This window comes from Chiloscyllium punctatum, chromosome 11, assembly GCF_047496795.1.
Source record: "Chiloscyllium punctatum isolate Juve2018m chromosome 11, sChiPun1.3, whole genome shotgun sequence".
NCBI lineage: Eukaryota > Metazoa > Chordata > Chondrichthyes > Orectolobiformes > Hemiscylliidae > Chiloscyllium > Chiloscyllium punctatum.
Genome location: NC_092749.1, coordinates 93,704,185 through 93,727,829, shown reverse-complemented (window position 1 = coordinate 93,727,829; position 23,645 = coordinate 93,704,185). Strand labels below are relative to the sequence as shown.

At 39.8% G+C, this 23,645-nt stretch overlaps 1 protein-coding gene across 1 annotated transcript in view; it reads right to left on the bottom strand.

Moving 5' to 3' along the window:
• Positions 1 to 6,844: 6,844 nt before the first annotated feature.
• The window catches only part of abhd12 (abhydrolase domain containing 12, lysophospholipase), a 145,767-nt gene continuing 128,966 nt past the window's right edge, over positions 6,845 to 23,645 (bottom strand). The window contains exons 13-14 of the mRNA XM_072581299.1: positions 17,062 to 17,180; positions 6,845 to 8,396 (exon numbers count right to left, since the gene is read on the bottom strand). Coding sequence (XP_072437400.1) covers positions 8,363 to 8,396; positions 17,062 to 17,180 — 153 coding nt within the window. The 3' untranslated portion in view covers positions 6,845 to 8,362. The remainder of the gene's footprint in view (positions 8,397 to 17,061; positions 17,181 to 23,645) is intronic.

Sequence of the window (23,645 nt, the reverse complement as noted above, 5' to 3'; positions counted from 1 at the left end):
AGTTTAAAAGCAGGGAGGTTAAAGTTCCATTTGCCTTCTTGATTACCTGTTGCACCTTCAGACTCACCTGTGATTAACACACAAGGACACCCAGGTCCTTCTGCACAGCAGCATGCTGCAATGTCTTATCATTCAAGGAATAGTCCATTTTACTGTTATTCCTACTGAAATGGATGACTTCACATTTATTAAGATCGTACTCCATCTGCCAAACCTTTGCAAACAGACATAGGTAGCTTGAGAGTGGGCAGTTTCACAGTCCTCTGTACACTGCTGTACCACTCCTTAGTGTTATCTGCAACCTTTGACACACTACACATGGTCCTCAACTCCAAATCACCTATTGTGAATAATTGCAGTCTGATCCAAGGCACACCACCAGTCACTGACTGCCAATCACAAAAGTACTCATTTATCCCCACTCTTTACTTCCTGTTCATTAACCAATCCTCCAACCACCCTAATAAATTGCTCATAAATGTCATCATAGAAGTCCAGTAGATTAGTTAAGCATGACCTGCCTTTCATGAACCTATGCTGCTTCTATCTGGATGTTTTGCTATTTCTTTCTTGATCAGACATTTTCCCCACTACAGAAGTTAGCTAATTGGTCTATTAATCCCCATCTTTTGTCTAATTACATTTTTTTAAAAGAAACAGTGCCACCATATTTGCCATTTTCCAATCTGTTGGAACTGCACCAGAGTCGAGTGTATTTTGGAAAATTATCACAAATGCATTTGCCATTTCTCCCACCATCTTAGTACCCTGGGCTGTATTCCATCAGGGCCAGGACACATTTACAAGATTCAGCAATTATTGCAGTTGCTCAATGTTTACAATTGCATTTTAAATGGTGAGAACAGTATTGTTTACGTTTTCCAATTGTGCAAGAGTATTTCACTTTTGTATAACTTACATTGCCATCATTCAGTTGAAAATTAAACTTTATTTTGATGAAATGCTGATTAAATGCAACACCTCTCTCTCCCTCCTTCCTCTTCCATTGCTATTTTACTTTCATCCACTTATTTCCCTCTTTGTCTCCTCTGCTTTTGTAACCTCTTTTATAAAGTTGCAACTCTTTCTGCTCAACTTCCATCCTGCATCACCACTGCAGAGTCTGGCAAGCAGCAAAAGAGAAACAAAGGAGTCAATGTAGGATTTGCAGCAAAAGGAAGAATACAGCAGAAAGTCAGAATTTGCAGAAAAGGAGGTAAAAGAAATTAGGAGCAAGCATTGGAAGGATGCGGTCATAATGGACAAATCTTTGCATCAAAACATGATCTTATGTCAAAAAGTGTAGTGCTGAAAAGTGAGGAGCAGGGAAAATAGACATTTCAAGGATAAGCTCTTCATCAGGAATGAATCTTATAACTAACTGGAAGAATAAAAGACTCCATAAGTCTATATTGTAGGTATTCATATTGTAATTTGAAAAGAAAATCTGTCAAATTTAAGACTAAGAAATGAACACTTAAAAAGTGATAACTTAAAACTAGCCCAATTATCTATGAATTTGAATCACAATTGTACATGTCCAATTGTATCCAGTAGATGGCACTCCCTATCCTGTCCTGATCCTCTCCAGTGTTTCCTGAAGCACTAGCCACTACGCACAAAGGCAACTACCATCAGTTCATAGACTTTTAGCATCTACTGTAAGCACCATAATGCACTTTGAAACACCTATCCAGTTAATCACCCTATCCACTCAGACTTCCCTGCAGCTCTGCAAATTTTCCGTACGCTGATCTAATTTCTTTTGGAAAAGAATGGTAGATCCTTCCAGCAGGTACAGTGTGACAGGAACAGTGGCCCAAATCAAAACTCAATGGGTCAAAAATGCATTTGTCATCATCACACTTTCTGGTTTCTGTAACATGCTGACAAGATAATTAAAAAGAGAGCTAATATCATTCAATGCAAAGCTCACCTTCAGACCACACAGATATTGCCTAGTAACGTGAACCATTCTTTTTCAAGAATCAACCTATCAAAGCTAGTATCTAATAACTATAAAATGACCATCATTAACATTTCTTCGTCATAGAGTCATACAACATGGAAACCGACCCTTTGTTCAATTACTACTATGCAACTTTTCCTATTTATTTATATGCTGCTCTTCAAACTTGCATTTTCAGATAATGACACTGTCTCTCATGTCCTAGAGACTGCGTTCTTATTACAAAGATATAGAGGTGCTAGTGTAGGACCGGGGTCCACAAAGTCAGAAATCACACGACACCAGGTTATAGTCCAAAGGTTTATTTGAAATCTTTCGAAGCATAGTCCCTTCATCAGGTGAAGAGAGAGAGAAGCACACAGACACAGAATTTATGGGCAGAGAGATCAAAAGATCAAATCACCTGTGATTTCAAATAAATCTGTTGGTCTACAACTTGGTGTCATGTGACTTCTAACTCATTACAAAGAAAAGATGAGTGGCAAATTTAATCTGAGGTTCTTGATGCCTCACACAAAGTCAAGAAGGTTGTGCGTTCTTGGTGACTTTGGCCAATAAGGGAATCAAACTCCTGCAATTGGTGTCGTTCTGCATCTCAAATGAGCCAGACAACAGAGCTAACTGACCCTGTTCATACAGTTCAAGATTTAAGTATTTAAACATCCCCTGTTTTAAATTGCTCCATTAGTGGGTTGCAACTTCAGTTGTCTAGAACATAAGCTGCTCCCTTTCCACATCACTCTCTTTTACCTCACTTTCGCTTCATACAGGCTTAAAGACTACCTCTTCATCCAAATTATCTGCTTGCACGGCTCAGTGCTATATTGTGTATTATAATGACTCATTTTACTAAGGCCAACTTATTTTCAGATTTTTGAAAATTGAATTTAACTGCAATGGTAGGATTTGAACTCACCATCTGAATTATTAATCTAGTAACATAACAACATTGTCATACCCACAACTTTATTTGGAACAAGACACTTGGGTTGATTCTAATTTAAATGTTTACTAATTTTCCTAAATCATTCTGTTCAGAGATGTTATTACATACTTCTGGAGCAGATGAGACTTAAACCAGGTCTCCTGGGTCAGAGGTAGGGACACTATCTCTACACCACAAGTCAGCATAAATTGACTTCATGTCCTCCAGCTAATTTCACTAGGGAAATCGAGGCCTAGGAGCAGCCTAAGAGTACCATGTTGGTCTCTGCTACCCTATTTTCCATCATGTGCCCAACAGACCTCCCTGAAATTGTACATGTCTGCTTCCAGATCTACGTGAGGAAATATGTCTGAGAAAGGGCACGTGGATCCTATTCAAATAAGCTCCCCACCTCAAAATTGCCTCCATCTTGCCTGGCCCTCAACAAGGTAAAGTATCCTGCCAGAGAACTTGAATGTGAAAAGAATAAAAACAAAAAGACAGTAATTAGTGTGATTAAGTCTAACATTTCTGAATGGAACTAAAATATACTTTTTGTAAATATGGATTATTAACATCCATTAAATCTGGATGGGTTGTCCTCTAACCATTTTAGAGTACACTCAATCAAGACCACGGGAAAGAGCACATTTCTCTTCAGTTATAAAATTTAGAGGTTCTAACTCACATTTTGTCAGGGAAATGGAGACAGAGAAGAGGATAAATTTTTAAAATAAAAACATTGCAATTAATTATCCAGATCAGTTTTACTTACTGTTTCAACAGAAAAAAAACTTCCCAACAGACAAGATTGGAAAGCACAGCCCTTGCTAGTGTTGCAGTAACATAGTTTGTTGGGTGGGAATTTATTGTCCAAGAACTTGATCAATAGATATAAAAGATGGAGGTTACTTTGAGAATATTATGATTAAACATGTAACAGGACCACAATTTATTCCTTAAACCACAAAGCAGATTATAGGCATATCTGGGTGTAAACATAGAGGAAACTCAGCCATTGTCTATCACCAATCTTCTGTATTTTGGATTCTTAACTGCGAAATTTAGAACAGTCAGCCTTCATTAATTTCAGTCAATGTATATTACTATGAAACAAAGGTGCTCTAAAACTAAATAAATACAGCTTGAAGTACTCAAGATCTATTTATTTAAAAAATATACAGTGCATAAAATCACAACATCAAAGCAAAATCCTAGATTAAGCAGTTTACAAAAGGTGCAAGTTGAATCGACCTCCCTCAATCACAACATCAAAAAGATGTGGATATATTTGATGTTCACATGACTATTCAACCACTTCTACTTGTTTGCATCTGGTAAAACAATAATTACTGAAATCTTTGTAAGTTTGAAGTATGCAAAGCTCATTACACCTTTGCTAAAAACAAAATGTTACAAATCACAATACAGCCAGGGGTTGGGGAAACAGTTTGATGGAGACCATGCTTTACATAAACAGCTCCTACTTTACTTCATATAACCCTACAAATTTTATCCTTCCATTCCAGTCTTGAGATGCTTTAGTGTACTCTTAGATGCATGTTAGACACTTAAATTATTCCATATGATAGCAATTTTGATCATCTTACTACTCTAGAAAGTTGGTTTCTCAAACTTCTTTACTGGATGTGTTAATGGCTCATATTTACGATCCCTAGTTTTGATCTCCCCAAAACTGGGATCACCTTTATGAAGGGGATCAAGAGATGGCACAGATTTCCAAAACAACTCAAATGGTCATCTCTTCTAGTACACTTCCACAGACATTCGGAACTTGTGAACTTTTGCTGGCAATTCCCACTTCTTAAAAATTAAATTTACGAATGCTGGCTGAGGCAGCATTTTTAAAATCCACCCATTGTCCCAAAAATAGTGGTGACAGGCCTTCTACTTGAACAGTAGATGCTTGTGAAGGTACTCCTGCTGTTAGGCTGGCACTTCCAGAATTTTAATCCAGCAACGTGCTAATGCATATACAGTGAAAACAATCAGCATGATTTCCGAAATTGCTGCTACTTGTAATAGCAAAGTGACAATTTTGCATGTATTACCACCACTAAATCTGCACGAAAAAATTAACATTGACGACATTAGCAAATGGGAAGAGTCTGATCTGTACTTTTTGCAATGAAGAGACAGGTGTCATGTAAATAGCCAAAACAGTTGCAACACACCAAAAGAAATGTTTAGTAATGGTGTTCCTGAACATATCACTGAAAAGAATGTTTATCACACCTCAAAATTATTTTTGCCTCTGCCAAAGATGTAACAAATTGAATTTTACCTATTTTCATTTCAGAATAGCTACGTACAGATGTTTATAAGACATATTTCATAATAAAGGGGAGTGATTGGAGAGTTTTTTATGTTAAATAGCATAAGCAGATATAGGATTGGAGTAGTTCCACAATGTGCCATTCGTGAAACATGAAGAATCTAAGGAGCTGTTCAAGTGGTCTAGTTTCTGTCTGCATGCAAACATTTCTCCCATTCAAATACACACAAGAAAAAGATTTGAAGTGGATGAAAGAAAAATTTCTAATAGATCAAAGTTTGCAGTTACTCCTCTTTAAAACCTAAGCAGCCATAATCACACAATTTTCCTTTAGAGCTTATCAGAGTATTCCAATTCCTGAACCAGTAACCGGCAATTATCAAATCTCTGCTGCTCTCTGTGTCAAATTTTCTTATCAGGTATGCCAAGCTGGAATGTGCTTTGTTTAAAAAAATTACAAATAGCCACAATAAACAAAATATTAATACGCTATACTCAAATAAATTGGTCGGTTACTTAACTGTTATACTTCAACCAAAGGCACAGACAATTGCCTAACTTAATTAATGTTTTTCCTAATCACAGACCAGATATCAAGAGAATGATTAACAGTGAGGGAATTTAGTACATATCATGGATGAAACTCAAAATGTTTAATTAGTGATTAATCATGTGAACTTGTGCAGAACAATTAGAGATGTTCCCTTTTGTAAAACAAGATTGGGGAATTTAAATTTGAACATTTAGATTTTAATTCACACATGTGGAAATCCAGCGAGTTTCAGTGCGAATGTCAAACGTCTGCAGACACACACACGTACCAGTCATGTTGTATTACAAATCCTTATTGCAAGTTAAACTATGAAATAATCTGAAGTAACTCTAATCAGTGGTACTTATTTCAGAACAAATGACGATTTATCACGCGGGTCAGTGAAACTACCACTGGTAGCAGGATTTTCTACAGAGTTGCTGGCTGCTAGAATCAACAAAATCAAACATGATTAAGCAGGAGAGCATTCTTCCACAAGAATCTGCTTTCCAACTTAGACACCTTTACTTGGTGGCTTAAGACGATCAACAGAAGCTAATTACATTCATGAGACGAAAGGAGTAGGATATGTTGATGAGGTGAGGTGAAGTAAGGACGAACGAGACTCATTGGGAGTGTAAAACTAGTATAGATCCATTGGAGCTGGGCTGTAAAAAAAAAGTATGCAATTTTATCCTAGTTGAAGGGGCTCCATGAACCAAGATGTTTGGCCCTGCTAATTGAGGCAATTCATCTTGGCCCTGTTGGAGAGGCAGGAATACCTTTTAACAGATGGATGTCATTTTCACAAACAATTTCAGAAATGGACAAATCTGAGAAGACAAAAATAGATTCTTGCCGCCTAAAACATAACTTGTTGCCTTTTCCTTTAAGATTACGAGTTTGCTGTATTTTCCCCAAATTTTCTATTTGTGGTTCAGCTCACTAGCATTGAGCAGTTTAATTTTCTTCAGAACTCAGGATGCATTCAAAATGTGGTTCAGAATTTCTTAAGTATTTTAATACATAAGCTGTACTATGTATCTATTCAAGAAAGCTGCTTTCTCTTACTGACTGCAACTAGGCAGCCATTTCTAATCTTCACTGAAACAATGCAACGTGTTGATAAGAATTTTGCTTTTTAATAAAGGCTATACTATTTACATTGATGTATATATTGTTTAGTACACATTTTACAGCAACCGATTTCAACAATAGCAGTTACGTTATATCATATCCCAGAAGTCAACCAATAATTTAATACATATTCCACACAAGTATTGTTCCAGTTGTATAGTTGACCAGTGTACTAGCAGTGCATAAGCAACACTGTGCCAACAGTTCATAAGTAATAAGCAGTTCAGTTAGTTGCTATTCTTTTGGTGATCACACCAAAACCCATTATTTGTATACAAAGCTCGTGTCACAAAGGAAATTTTGCATAAACATCTGAAGTTACCTGAATTCATTAAGAAAAAAGTCTTTTAGTGGTAGAACTGATGCAAAGATAGATCAATATTTGACTCAGTTTTAAGTAGTTACCTTGGAAATTAAGAAAACCTGGGTGGAATTTTGTGCTCAAAATGACGGGAAATTAAAAGAGTTTGATCAATGCTATCACCAATGTCAGCATCAAGATTTTCTAGGTCAGGTATTGTAGTCAGCTGCATAACACAACCAAAACAGACTATCAAAGGATGTGCCTTTTCCACTTCTCACACCAGACATCATTATGCTGCCTTCAGTAAGGTTGTCAATTTTGTGTTGTCACGCTCAGACAAAAAATTGGGAGGAGAATGTTCAGTCACTTTGCATAAGACCTCCTATTGGGTCCAACAAATAGACAACCTTCAACTGATTAATATGTACAATGACCATTCCCACCCCCATTCCAACTGAAGGAGGGCAGAATAGCAAGAGGAAGACACTGGCATAAAATAGGGTATAAAATAAAGTACTTATTTAATAATTCTAGACGATGTCATTGGATACGGTCACCATCATCTACTTGAAATACTTTGTTAGATATTGTAACAGACCCATCTGAGCTAAACGTATGAATCGTAAAAAATCCTTGCACCAAGTGTAGGGGAGTTATTATATGTTATGAGCAGCATTTCATCTTAAAACCTTTAGTTGGCAGAATAAAACTGAAAAAGCATGTCCATTAGTACATGCAACACAATGGGGTTTAAAAAAATGAATAGGTTGAAATGCTCAAAAGCAAAAGTACTTCAGTTGGAATAATTAACCATGATTCAGAAACAAATGGAGTGCGCTGATTCAGAATCATATTTTGAAATTAATGATTATCCATCATTTAACTTTGCACTTTAAAATCTTAACTATATTTCACTCAAGGAAGTTCATCATTGTGGTCATGAAAAATTGTATGCTTCTTTTTTTAATATAACAAGAACCAAATTCTCAATAGTTCTTTCATTTCACTCTTTGGCTGTGTTGTCTACTGAGCTCCCTCATCTGTGGGGAAAAAAACCCAAGCAGCATCATTTTTGTTTTGTGTTCAGATGAATAAGGTTTGTAGAATGCAAATCAATGGAAGTCATGCACGTTTTGAGTGACATAAATTGAAGTCTTCATGCGCTCCAAAGATGCAACTAATCTCTGTGGTCCACTTCGTTACTGATGCATATTTGGGTCACTTAAGAACTTCCTGCGACAAAAAGAAAGAAAGGGATTCATAATTACTCTCAAGCATCTCAGTTACCAGTGGATCTAGTAAATTGATTATGGTGAAGCTGAATGATGCTGTTTCATAATAAGGGCTCCATTACCCGGGCAACATTTTTAAATTCCATTTCTTGAAAAGCTGGAACTAATGCTTTTCCACTTTTCCAACTCGTCCACTTCACATGCCTTCCTCCCAGCTCCCCACAAAATATATTTAACCATCTTTGCTCAACCTCACAAAAGTGTGCTTTTCTCATCCCTAACTAATACAGGCTCAATCTTTTTCCTTAGAACATAGAACATAGAACAATACAGCACAGAACAGGCCCTTCGGCCCACGATGTTGTGCCGAACTTCTAACCTAGATTAAGCACCCATCCATGTACCTATCCAAATGCCGCTTAAAGGTCGCCAATGATTCTGACTCTACCACTCCCACGGGCAGCGCATTCCATGCCCCCACCACTCTTTGGGTAAAGAACCTACCCCTGACATCTCCCCTATACCTTCCACCCTTCACCTTAAATTTATGTCCCCTTGTAACACTCTGTTGTACCCTTCTGCCTAAATAATATGGCTCTAGTACATGGATAAAAAAAAACATTTGCTTTTCCTCCCTTTCAACCCAAAGTAGATTTCTCATTTTTTCCTTTCCTCATTCTCAACAGTATTGAGCTTAGTTTCTCCCCTTTGACTTCAGTTGCAATACAGCCTGCCGAAGACAGTTGAAACGTTAGTCACTGGAGATGGACTCCTGAACTCATAAGAATTACTGTTGTTTGAAACAATGTTTTTCAAACTCTGTTGGACAAACTCCAACCATTTCAAATACATTTAGGCCAGAAGCCACTAAGAGTTTCTCTTAGCCATTCATGCACCCAATTACCAGAGAAATTGGCTGTGTCGATGAAAGATGAATAGAAATGGGACAGATAGGATCATGCAGGAGTGACTTAAAAGGCATAAAAGTTTTAAAGATCACAGGAACAGGAATAGGTCATTCAGCCACCTATTCCTGCTTCACCATCCACTAGATTATAATTCTGTTCAAATGGGCTCCATTTAAAACTTGGATGGCATCAGTATCCTGACAAAAAGTTGACAAAATTTACCCAACTGGTGACTTGGGTAAATCAAGCAGTGTTAGGCAGCAAATTTAAGTTTATTTTTTTCCCTGGGATTACTCTTCAATCTTTGAAAGATGACAAAAATATAGCAGATAAATCCATTTCACATGGGGGTGGCTTCACATAGGACATCTGTGCTGATGGTTAAAGAGGCCAATCCTTTAAAGGCAGGTTCCACTGCAGGTGCTGTACATAAAATTACCAAGTGTCATTGTGGGTTGTAGTCCATTGTCAAGTTGCTGCAATGACCAGTGGACACAATGGTAATAATTGCAACAAAGTCCACATACAAAACAGTGAGTAAAAAGTACAATTTATGGCTCTGAATATAGCATTTGTATAAACTATTGGCACAATTAGAAGTGAATGCATTCAATATAATCACCACAACAGAGACAGTTAAACAATGACCAAGACAGAGCAAGAAGCAACCCCCAGTGTACTCAACATTTAAAAAGATGGGAAATGGAAAAGGAGGCAGAGAAGCTTTGATAAATAACAAAAGGACAGTAGTAAGAAAGAGTCTTAGCTCAAAGATCAGGTAGCAGTGTGGATGGAGGGTTAATTATCTTTAACTGTGTACGATTACTAAAGTATCAGAATACAAATGAATTGACTTGAGGGAGACATTTAGGAAATGAAACAAGGAGGAAAGTAAAAGTCAATTATATATGTATCCGGGGAGAGGTTGATTGGGTAAATTGATTCAAACGTATGGTGGTAAATAAGCAGTGGAAAATATTTACAGAACCAATTCAACAAGAAGTTATTTGACTTAAAAAACTCTATCTATTTGTAGCTCACTGACAGTATTAGATTAAATGAAGAGGTTTATAACATTATGAAGTCTGAAAAGTAGGAGTGGTTTAGAAACTACCAGCAGCCAATGTTGATCAAAACAACAAAATAATAGAATGTAGGTAATAACCAGGAATATAAAAACCAAATTGTAGATTTTTCATAAGCTTACACTGGCTAAGAGTACAACAGGATTTTGACCAACAGGGCAAATGATCCAAGGAATGGCAGATGGAGTTTAGTTTATGTAAAAGTGAGGTGTTGCATTTTGATAAGACAAACCAGGGCAGGACCTACACAATTAGTGGTTGGGCTCTGGAGTGTGTTGAACAGAGAGACCCAGGGGTTCAGGTGCATAGTTCCTTGAAAGTGACATTACAAGTAGACAGGGTGTTGAAAGCAGCATTGTTCAGAGCATTGAGTACAGACTTGGGATGTCATGTTGCAGCTGCACAGGACATTGGTAAGACCATTTTTGGAGTACTGCATATAGCTCTGGTAGCCCTTCTATAGGAAGGATATTATTAAATTTGAAAGGGTGCAGAGAAGATTTACAAGGATGTTATGAGACCACAGGATTTCAGTTATAAAGGAGAGGCTGGATAGGCTGGGTCATTTCTCCTATGGAGCGTTGGAGGTTGAGGGGTTTATAAAATCATGACAGCCATAGATAAGGAGAATAGCCAAGGTCTTTTCCCTAGGGTAGGGGACTCCAGAACTAAATAGCACAGGTTTAAGGTATGAGGGGAAAGATTTAAAAGGGACCAGAGGGGCAACTTTTTCCACAGAGGATGGTGTGGATATGGAATGAACTGCTAGAGGAAGTGGTAGAGGTGGGTGCAATTACAACATTTACAAGACATTTTGACATGTACATTAAATCGGAAAGGTTTAGAAGGATATGGACTAAACAGAGGCAAACGGAACTAGTTTTGTTGGGAAACCTTGTAGCATGGACAAGTGGGACCAAAGGGTCTTTTTCCATACTGTATGACTATGAATAAAGGAGTGTTTGAAGTGTAAATGTTAGTCTGTGGAGAATGACAAAATAACAATCATTAGCAATACTTTGCAACTGTCTTCACAATAAAAGACATAACCACACACCAGAAAAGAAAAACCAATGAACTTATAAGAGTGAAGAACTTCAACTAATTAGTATCAGCGATGATCGTGGAGAAGTTGACCAACTTGAGGTCAGCAAATCCTAAAGACCTCAGAGACTGAAACAAGAACTGGACAACATTCAAGCTTGCGCTGATGCATGGTTAAGCAATATGCATACTATGCAAGTGCCAGGTAATGACTACCTCCAACAATAGAACCTAACCATTTCCTCTTGGTCTTCAATGGCATCATTGTTTTAATCTCCCACTACAACATCCATTGACCAGAAACTGAATTTGACTAGCCATGTAAATATTATAGCTATAAGAGCATAACAGATCGGGAGGCCAGGACCACTTTCCTTTGACGTGACCCAAAACTGCTCTCATAGTATTCCAAATGCAGTCTTACCAGAGCCTTGTACAGCCTGAGCAGTACATCTTGTATTCTAGTCCTCCTAAAATGAATGCCAACATTGCATTTGCTTTCTTAGCTACCAACTGAACCTGCAGTGTAACTTAAAGTTCCTCTCTTAAAGAGAATCCTGAACTAGGATTCCCAAATCAAGGACTGTGAAACCTTGCAGAGGGACAAAGATAGTTTAAGTGAATGGGCAAAGGTCTGGCAGAGTGTAATCTTAATAAATGTGAAGTCATCCATTTTGCTAGGAACAACCATAAAATGGACCATTACATGAATGGTAAGAAATTGCAGCATGCTGCTGTGCAGAGGGATCTGGGTGCCCTTGTGCATGAATCACAGAAGGTTGGTCTGCAGGTGCAACAGGTGGCAAATAGAATTCTGTCCTTCATTGCTAAAGGGATTGAGTTTAAAAGCAGGAAGGTTATGTTGCAGCTGTATAAGGTGCAGGTGAGGCCACACCTGGGAGTACTGTGTGCAGTTTTGGTCTGCTTGCTTGAGAAGATATACTGGCACTAGACAGGGTGCAGAGGAGGTTCACTAGGTTAATTCTGGAGTTAAGGGGGTTGGCTTATGAGGCGACACTGAGTAGACTGGGAATATATTCATCAGAATTCAGAAGAATGAGAGGGTATCTTATAGAAACAAAATTATGAAGAGAATAGATAAGATAGAATTTCAGAGGATGTTTTCACTAGCGAGTGAAACTAGAACATGAGGATACAGTCTCAAATTTAGGGGGAGCAGATTTAGAACTGAATTGAGAATGAACTTCTTCACCTAAAAGGGTTGAGAATCTGTTGAATTCTATGCCCAGTGAAGTAGTTGAGCCTCTCTCATTGGATGTTTTTTCAAGCTAAGATAGATAATTTTTTGAACAGCAAAACGACATAAGGATTATGGTAAGAGGGGGAGTTCGGTTGAGGCCACAAAAAGATCAGCCTTGATCTTATTGAATGGTGGAGCAGACTCTAAGGGCCAGATGGCCTGCTCCTGCTCCTATTTATGTTATGTTTTAAGTCCCTTTATGCTTCAGATTTCTGAAGACTTTGCCCATTTAGAAAAAATAGTCAACACCTCTATTCTTCCTACCAAAGTGCACAACCTCACACTTTCCCACATCACATTCTATCTGCCACTTCTTTGCCCACTCTCCTAGCCTGTCCAAGTCCTTCTGCGGCCTCTCCACTTCCATAACACTACCTGTCCTTCCACCTATCTTTGTGTCATCTGTAAAATTAGCCACAATACCTTCAGTTTCTTCACCTACATTGTTAAAGTATATTGTGAATAGTTGTAGTCCCAACACTGACCCTTGCAGAACTCCACTAGTCACCAGCTGCCATCCAGAGAAGACCCCTTTACCCCTTCTCTGCCTTCCCTCAGTTAGCCAATCCTCCATTCATGCCAGTACCTTACTCCATGGGCTCTTATTTATTAGCCTCTTCTGCAACATCTTGCCACAGGCCTTCTGAAAATCCAAACAGATCACATCCATCGGCTCTCCTTTGTCTAATCTGCTCCTCAAAGAATTCTAACAGATTTGTCAAGCATAACCTCTCCTTGTCAAAGTTATGCTAATTCAGCTCTATTATACTATGTATTTCCAGATATTCTGCAGTCTCATCCTTAATAATGTATCCTAAAATCTTACCAACGACCAAGGTCAGGCTAACCAGCCTACAATTTCCCATTTTCTGCCCCTCTCCCTTCTTAACCAGGGGTGTTACATGAGCTATTTTCCAGACTCTGGAACCCTCCCTAACTCCAGTAATTCCCGAAAGGTGTCCTTCAGAACTCTGGAGTGTAGTCCATCTGGTCCTGGTGATTCATCCACCTTCAAACCTTTCAACTTCTCCAGCATGTCCCCCATAGTGATGGGCACCACACTCAACTCTGCCCCTTGACTCAAAGTTCTGGTACCTGATGTCGCCCAATGTGAAAACTGATGCAAAGTACCTATTCAGTTCGCCTGCCATTTCTTTGTCCAGACTACTTCTCTTGCCCCATTTTCCCGTGGTCAAATGTCCACTCTTGCCTCTCTCATCTTTTAGATATCAAAGACATACTCTTGTAATCTTCTTTTCTATTACTAGTTAACTTCCTCCCATATTTCATCTTCGCCCTGCCTCTTGCTATTTCAATTATCCTTTGCTGTTTTTGTTTTAAAAATGGCTTCCCACGAGTCTTCACCACAGTATAGGCTGTTCCTTTGCTTTTAAGTTGTTGAGATCTCTTGTCAGCCATGGCTGCCTCATCTTCCCTTTAGCATATTTCTTCTTCCTTTGAATGCATTTCTGCTCTGCCTCCTAAATTAGCAACAGCAACGCCTGTCCTGGTTGCTCCACCATCTTCCCTGCTGGGCTTCCCTTCCAATCAACCCTGACCAGCTCCTCCCTCACACCTTCTTACTTTTTACTTGAATTATGTTTACTCAAATGTATTTCTGTTATCTCATTCAAACCTCTCTCTCAAACTGCAGGATGAATTCTATCATATAACGGTCACCGCCCCAAGAGAGTCCTTCACCTTGATACTTCTTTAATCAAATCTGCCTCATTACACATCATCAAATTCCCTGTTCCCTCGCAGGCTCTACCAAAAGCTCCTCCAAAAATAAACCTTGTAGCCATTCCATTAATTCCTTTTCTTGAGATCTGACATCAACCTGATTTTTCAAGCCCATGTGCAGACTGAAGTCCCCCATGATTATTGCAATAGTGCCTTTCTTACATGCCTTTTCTTCTCCACATTCTGTCAACTGCTAGGTGGTCTGCACAGGACTCTCAAAGTCTTTCTTCCTTTACAATTCCTCTACCTAACCAACACAGAGTCTACACCGACACCAATTCTACATCATTTTTTGCTCCTGATTGTTTTTAAAAAACTGAACAGGGCGATCCTTTCCCTATGCCAATTTGCCTGCCCTTTTAATAGGACCTAAATAGAACACAGAACATAGGAAAGTACAGCACAGAACAGGCCCTCCAGCCCACAATGCTGTGCCGAGCATTATTCCTATTCTAAAATAAAATAGCCTAACTTATGCACCCCGCAATTCACTGCTGTCCATGTGCCTGTCCAGCCGTTGCTTAAATGTCCCTAATGACTCTGCTTCCACTACCATCGCTGCAACACATCATGCATTCACAACTCTGTGCATAAAGAGCTGAAAATGTGTTGCTGGAAAAGCACAGCAGGTCAGGCAGCATCCAAGGAACAGGAGAATCGACGTTTCCAGCATCTGATCTCCAGCATCTGCAGTCCTCACTTTCTCCTCTGTGCACAAAGAGCCTACCTCTGATGTCTCCTAATATCTTAAAACTATGATCCCTTGTGCCAGTCAATCCTGCCCTGGGGAAAAGTCTCTGGCTATTGAATCGATCCATATCGCTCATTAACTTGTATACCTCGATCAGGTCACCTCTCTTCTTCCTCCCCTCCAGAGAAAGAAGTCTGAGCTTAGTCAACCTCCTTTGATATTTAGTTTCCAGTCCTGAACCCCTTGTCACATCTGCGATACCTACAATCGTGAACCTGTTAATTTCAATCTGCTGTACAAGCTCATTTACTTTGTTTTATGTGCTGCATGCATTTAAGTCAAACACCTTCAGTCATGTGTTAACTGTCACCCCTCCTTCTCATAGTTGTACCCTTGCCCACTGTGCCCAAGGTTAGGTTTCTGACCTCTGTCCTATTACTGGTTTTAGAAATTTTTAAAACTTCTGCAGAGCCCTCCACACTTAACTTTTTCTGTAATTTTCCATGCAACCGACCCACCACCAGACAGAACCAATATGGTTTTAAGAAAGGATAACTGCGTTTGACAAACTTATTAGAGTTTGGGTGGATGTAACTAGTAAAATAGAAAGTGGATTTTGAATTGACATTTGATAAGGTATCATGCATAAAATACAGGGTAAGGACTCTTGTCATTGGGGGCAATATATTAGCATAATTTGAGGATTGGTTAACACGCAGAAATGAGGAGGACTGTGGTATTTTGAAGTTGAGTGGATGTGAGACAATGGATTGCCATAAGGACAGTGCTGAGGCCTCAACTATTTACCATCTATATAAACGAATTAGACAAAGCGCCCAAGAACAATGTATTTAAGTTTGTTGATGGTGGAAAGCTAGAAGAGAATGCCAGCTGTGAGTATGACACAAATCGACAAGATATAAATAGTTTAAGTGACTGGGCAACAATGTGGTAGATGCAGTATAATGTGGGTGAGTGTGATATTATTCACTGTAGCCATAACTATAGAAAAGCAAAATATTTATTTCTAAAAGCAAAAAACTAGACAATGTTGATGTTCAGAGAGACATGAACATGAAAGGTTAATACTAAAGTATCCATGATGTGGAAGTGCAGTTGTTGGACTGCGGTGGACAAAGTCCAGAGTCACAAGACACTAGGTCATAGTCCAACAGGCTTACTTAAAATCACACTTTTTCAGAGAGCAGCTTCTTTGTCAGGTGAGGTATTTAGGTGAATATTCAAGTACAGCAAGCTATTAGAAAGTTAAAAGGCATGTTGTAGTTATTGCTAGGGGACTGGACTACAATGAAAAGGAAATCTTAACATGTGTTGCCTGTCTGTGTGCATGCGCCTGTGTGTGTATTTATTTCATTGGTTCCTGATTAGGATGATTGTCCACGATGAGATGAGTTGTAGTTCAGAAGAATAAGATCCACTCCACTGAAACATACAAGATCCTGAAGGGTCTTGACAGAGTGGACACTGAGTGGCTGCTTCTCTTGGCTGCAAATTTATAACATGGAGGCATTATTTCAGAATAAAGGAGTTGATTGCTTCATTTAAGATGCGAAGGAATGTCTTCAGTCAGAGGACTGAGTGTCTTTGGAATTGTCTGTGCCAGGGGCTGAGATAGATAGACATTTAATCTCTCAAGAAAAGAAAAGGAACTTGGGTGCCAAAGTGGAATTAAGGCAGGATGTCTGCCATGATCATAATGAGTGATCAAGTGTGCTCAAAAAGCCACAGGACCTGCTCCTGTACCTATTTTTATGCTCTTATGGCTGATGTGGCCTGAATTCCATTTACTAATTTTAGCTGCATACCCTAGGGTACCTTTGCCCAACAAAACAACAGATGTAGCAACTGCACTGGAATAGCCAGAAGTGAAATAGTGAGAACACAATATATTCATAAAACAAAAGTCCATTTACCTTAGTATATGAGGAAGCTGTGGGCTCTTGTATATATACTTGTGCCTGTAGCCGAGATCTTTGTGGAAGGAAACAAACTGCACTTTCCTATTGCTCTTTGAAGATGCAATGTCAAAAAGCTGTGGATAAACAAAATATTTTAATTGAGAAATAAGAAAGATCATTGCTTTCAAGTTTCCATTCCATGAAGACAGTTTCTTTCTCAGACCAAAGGGCACCCAAGTAACAGTGAGGATGACAAATGAAGATTGTACTTGATTGTAAGCAAGTGCAGATAATGCATTGTTACTAAAACTCATCCAGTATCTTACTGCAGCTTATAAACACCATAAAAATGCCCATCAATATAGTCTTTTATAACCATACCAATACCAAACTGAGAACATAACATCTATTCTTCAACTACGTGCTATACACGAACATTTAATTTCAGAGTGCAAGGCAACATTTTCTGATCCACAGACTAAGGTGAGGTTTATTGAATATGCAATCTCTTTTGGGAATTTTACATTCATTATTCATTCTAATCTTGTTTTACGGTATTTTCTCCCTTGTCCCTGCATTGGCTCTCCAAGCCAAAGAAACATTGGACAAATACTTGCAGTATTTAATGAAATGAATTACTATTGCAAAAATGTAATGTTTCATCTAATATAAACAAACATTCTAAACGCTTGAAAATTTAATTTTCAGCCAGATTCCCTGATGTTATAGAGGCATAGAGTCATAGAGATGTACAGCATGGAAACAGACCCTTTGGTCCAACCCGTCCATGCCGACCAGATATCCCAACCCAATCTAGTTCCACCTGTCATCACCCGGCCCATATCCCTCCAAACCCTTCCTATTCATATACCCATCCAAACGCCTTTTAAATGTTGCAATTGTACCAGCCTCCACCACATCCTCTTTCAGCTCATTCCATACTCGTACCACCCTCTGCGTGAAAAAGTTGCCCCTTGGGTCTCCCTTATATCTTTCCCCTCTCACCCTAAACTTATGCCTTCTAGCTCTGGACTCCCCAACTCCAGGGAAAAGACTTTGTCTATTTATCATATCCATGTCCCTGATAATTTTGTAAACCTCTATAAGGTCACCCCTCAGCCTCCGACGCTCCAGGGAAAACAGCCCCAGCCTGTTCAGCCTCTCCCTATAGCTCAGATCCTCCAACCCTGGCAACATCCTTGTAAATCTTTTCTGAACCCTTTCAAGTTTCACAACATCTTTCCGATAGAAAGGAGACCAGAATTGCACGCAATAATCCAACATTGGCCTAACCAATGTCCTGTACAGCCGCAACATGACCTCCCAACTCCTGTACTCAATACTCTGACCAATAAAGGAAAGCATACTAAATGCCTTCTTCACTATCCTATCTACCTGCGACTCCACTTTCAAGGAGCTACGAACCTGCACTCCAAGGTCTTTTTGTTCAGCAACACTCCCTAGGACCTTACCATTAAGTGTGCGAGTCCTGCTAAGATTTGCTTTCCCAAAATGCAACACCTCACATTTATCTGAATTAAACGCCATCTGCCGCTTCTCAGCCTATTGGCCCACCTGGTCCAGATCCTGTTGTAATCTGAGGTAACCCTCTTCGCTGTCCACTACACCTCCAATTTTGATGTCATCTGCAAACTTACTAACTGTACCTCTTATGCTCACATCCAAATCATTTATGTGAATGACGAAAAGTAGAGGGCCCAGCACCGATCCTTGTGGCACTCCACAGGTCACAGACCTCCAGTCTGGAAAAAACCCTCCACCACCACCCTCTATCTTCTACCTTTGAGCCAGTTCTGTATCCAAAATGGTTAGTTCTCCCTGTATTCCAGGAGATCCAACCTTGCTAATCAGTCTCCCATGGGGAACCTTGTCGCACACCTTACTGAAGTCCATATCGATCACATCTACTGCTCTGCCCTCATCAATCTTCTTTGAGTCTTTTGAAGAAGTAACAATCAAGTTTGTGAGACATGATTTCCAACGAACAAAGCCATGTTGACTATCCAGAATCAGTCTTTGTCTTTCCAAATACATGTACATCCTGTCCCTCAGGATTCCCTCCAACAACTTGCCCACCACCGAGGTCAGGCTCACCAGTCTATCATTCCCTGGCTTGTCTTTACTGCCCTTCTTAAACAGTGGCACCACATTTGCCAACCTCCAGTCTTCCAGCACCTCACCTGTGATGGTACAAATATCTCAGCAAGAGGCCCAGCAATCACTTCTCTAGCTTCCCAGAGTTCTCAGATACACCTGATCAGGTCCTGGGGATTTATTCACCTTTCACCGTTTCAAGACATCCAGCACTTGCTCCTCTGTAATCTGGACATTTTGCAAGATGTCACCATCTATTTCCCTACAATCTATATCTTCCATATCCTTTTCCACAGTAAATACTGATGCAAAATATTCATTTAGTATCTCCTCCATTTTCTGTGGCTCCACACACAGGCCGCCTTGCTGATCTTTGAGGGGCCCTATTCTCTCCCTAGCTACCCTTTTGTCCTTAATATATTTGTAAAAACCTTTGGATTCTCCTTAATTCTATTTGCCAAAGCTATCTCATGTACCCGTTTTGCCCTCCTGATTTCTCTCAAGTATACCCCTACTTCCTTTATACTCTAAGGATTCACTCAATCTATCCTGTCTATACCTAACATATGCTTCCTCCTTTTTCTTAACCAAGCCCTCAATTTCTTTAGTCATCCAGCATTCCCTATACCTAGCAGCCTTCCCTTTCCCCCTGACAGGAATATACTTTTTCTGGATTCTTGTTATCTCATTTCTGAAGGCTTCCCATTTTCCAGCTATCCCTTTACCTGCGAACATCTGCCTCCAATCAGCTTTCGAACGTTCTTGCCTAATACCGTCAAAATTGGCCTTTCTCCAGTTTAGAACTTCAACTTTTAGATCTGGTCTATCCTTTTCTATCACTATTTTAAAACGAATAGAATTATGGTCGCTGGCCCCAAAGTGCTCCCCCACTGACACCTCAGTCACCTGCCCTGCCTTATTTCCCAAGAGTAGGTCAAGTTTTGCACCTTCACTAGTAGGTACATCCACATACTGAATCAGAAAATTGTCTTGTACACACTTAACAAATTTAAGACCATAAGATCCTCTCCATCTAAAACTTTAACACTATGGCAGTCCCAGTCGATGTTTGGAAAGTTAAAATCCCCTACCATAACTACCCTATTATTATTACAGATAGCTGAGATCTCCTGACACGTTTGTTTCTCAATTCCCTGACTACTGGGGGGTCTATAATACAATCCCAATAAGGTGATCACCCCTTCTTATTTCTCAGTTCCACCCAAATAACTTCCCTGGATGTATTTCCGGGAATATCCTCCCTCAGCACAGCTGTAATGCTATCCCTTATCAAAAATGCCACTCCTCCTCCTCTCTTGCCTCCCTTTCTATCCTTCCTGTAGCATTTGTATCCTGGAACATTAAACTGCCAGTCCTGCCCATCCCTGAGCCATGTTTCTGTAATTGCTATGATATCCCAGTCCCATGTTCCTATCCATGCCCGGAGTTCATCTGCCTTCCCTGTTAGGCCCCTTGCATTGAACTAAATGCAGTTTAATTTATTAGTCCTACCTTGTCCCTGCCTGTTTGACTCAATTCTGCTCTCAGCTGTACCCATCTCAGATCGATCTCTTTCCTCACTATCTCCCTGGGTTCTCCCACCCCCCACCTTACTAGTTTAAATCCTCCCGAGCTGCTCTAGCAAATTTCCCTGCCAGTATATTAGTCCCCTTCCAATTTAGGTGCAATCCGTCCTTCTTGTACAGATCACTTCTACCCAAAAAGAGATTCCAATAGTCCAAAAATGTGAATCCTTCTTCCATACACCAGCTCCTCAGCCATGCATTCATCTGCTCTATCCTCCTATTCTTGCCCTCACTAGCTCGTAGCGCTGGAAGTAATCCAGATATTACTACCCTTGAGGACCTCCTTTTTAAATTTCTGCCTAACTCCCTGTAATCTCCCTTCAGAGTCTCAACCTTTTGCCTTCTAATGTGGACAATGACCTCCTGCTGGCCCCTCTCCTCCTTGAGAACATTCTGCACCCTCTCCAAGACATCCTTGATCCTGGCACCAGGGAAACAACACACCATTCTGCTTTTTCTCTGCTGGCCACAGAAACGCCTGTCTGTACCTCTGACTACAGAATCCCTTAACACAATTGATCTCTTGGAAGCCAACGTACCTCTCGTTCCATTAGAGCCAGTCTCAATACCAGAAACTTGCTGTACGTGCTACGTTCCCCTGAGAATCCATCACCCCCTACATTTTCCAAAACAGCATACCTGTTTGAAATGGGTATATCCACAAAAGACTCCTGCACTAGCTGCCTACCTCTCTTACCTTTCCTGGAGTTAACCCATCTATGTGGCTGTATCTGAGACATTCCCCCCTTCCTATAACTGCCATCCATCATGTACTGTTGCTGTTGCAAATTCCTCAGCGCTTCTATCTGTCTTTCCAACCGATCCACTCAATCTGATAAGATTCGCATCCAACAGCATTTATGGCAGTAACCCTTAAACTCTCTTTAAACTCCCACATCTGACAAGTAGTACATATCACTGCAAAGACCATTTTGGCTCCTTCACAATCTACAGACCCAGAAAATAACACCGTCTTATTCCTCTACAAACACTGCCCCAGGTTAAAATATAAGCCATAGCTATTAACTTAAGTTTAATCAAGAGACTTATCTCCAAAAGCATATACTCAAGAAAGAATCCACTATACTCACTACTGCAGCCTTTCTCCTGGACAGACTTAAAACAATTAACTTATCTGATTCTGTGCTGTGAACTTCGCCTAACAGTTCCTCCAAGATTAGTTATGAATTTCACTGTTTGTTAATTTTCCCAAATGCACTCCGAAGTCCAGCGAAACACGAATTCAAAAACAACAAAGGCAGTAACTGTGCAGGTTCTCTCTCTCTCTCTCTCTGTCTCTCTCTCTCTCTCCTGCACTGTCCTCACCATGTGCTTCCTTTGTCTGCTCTTCTCCCTTTTAAACTGCTGTTGTTTTTACTTTTTTTGCCAAAGTTCCAAAACAACGCAACAGCATATGAAAACACTAATTGCTGCTCCTGGAATTTGAGGAAATCACCTCCAACACCTAAATACCTCTCGAATGACTTTCACTAAATGTCCTAGAACTGAAAGGGTGAGGAGTTATCCACTGTGAGTCTTTTATTTGGAAAAGCCAGCAAAAGATGAATGGTCTTTCTAAAAAAATTAATTCACGGAAAATGGGCATTGCTGGCTAGACAACCATTTACTGCCCATTCTTAATTGCCATTGAGAAGATAGTGGTGAGAAGTAGTCCTGAACAATTGCAATTCATTTGGTGTATGTCGACCCACAATGCCATTACAGAGAGAGCTCCAAGATTTTGATCTATCAACAATAAAGGAACAGCAATATATTTGAAATATGTTGGATTGTCTGGATGGCAAGAGGCATGGAATGAAAGGTGATGGTATTCCAATCTGTCTTCTGCCCTTAACCTTCTACATAAAAGCAGTCATAGGTTTTAAAGGCGCTATGGAGCCTTGTTAAATTTCTACAATGCATTTCGTAAATGTTCACTGCTACTAAGCATTGGTGCTAGATTGACTAAATGTGGATATGGTGCCAATCAAGTGGGCTGTTTTATCTTGGATGGCATCAAGTTTTTTGACTGCTGTCGGAGTTTCATTCATTCAGGCAATTGGGGAGTATTTCATCTCACTCCTGACTTGAGCCTTATAGATAGTAGACAGGCTTTGGGGAGTCAGGTGGTAAGTTACTCACTGCAAGATTCCTAACCTCTGATGTGCTCTTTTAGCCACAGGATTTGTATTAATTGTCTCAGTTCAGTTTCTAGTCAATGGCAATTCCCAGGATGTTGACAGTTGGGCAATTCAGTGATGGTGATATCATTGAATTTCAAGGGGTCATGGTTTGATTCTGTTGTTGGAGATAGGCATTGTTTGACAAATGTTACTTGCTACTTTTCAACACAAGCCTACATAGTATCCAGTCCTTACTGCATTTGGACAGTTTGCTTCAGTAACTGAGTCATCATGAATGATGCTGAACATTGTGCAATCATCAAATGTCCCACGTCCCCACTCCTGACCTTATGATGGAACGAAGGTCATCGATGGAGCACCTGAAAATGGTTGGGCCAAGGACATACCCTAGTGAACTCCAGCAGAGATGCTCTGAGAAAATGGTCCAATCCAGAATTCCATTGGCTCCAGCTCAGTCAAATGCAGCCTTATGCACTTTCACCTTTTGTAGGCTAGGATAACTCCTGATAATATTCGCTGCTCTGGACTAACTCTGGTTGAATAATTCCTGGAAGTTTCATCACATGACTATCTGCTGCCAACTTCCCCAAGCCCACTCTTGTCACTCAAATTCATCCTTGAGACGCTCCAATTCCCATGCCATATCATAGAGAAAATCTCATTTCACAACTGGATGATTTTAGACTATAAAACAGACATTTTCCCCCATCTCTAACTAGTTTGAAGCTAATAACTGAAATATTCAAATTTTTGG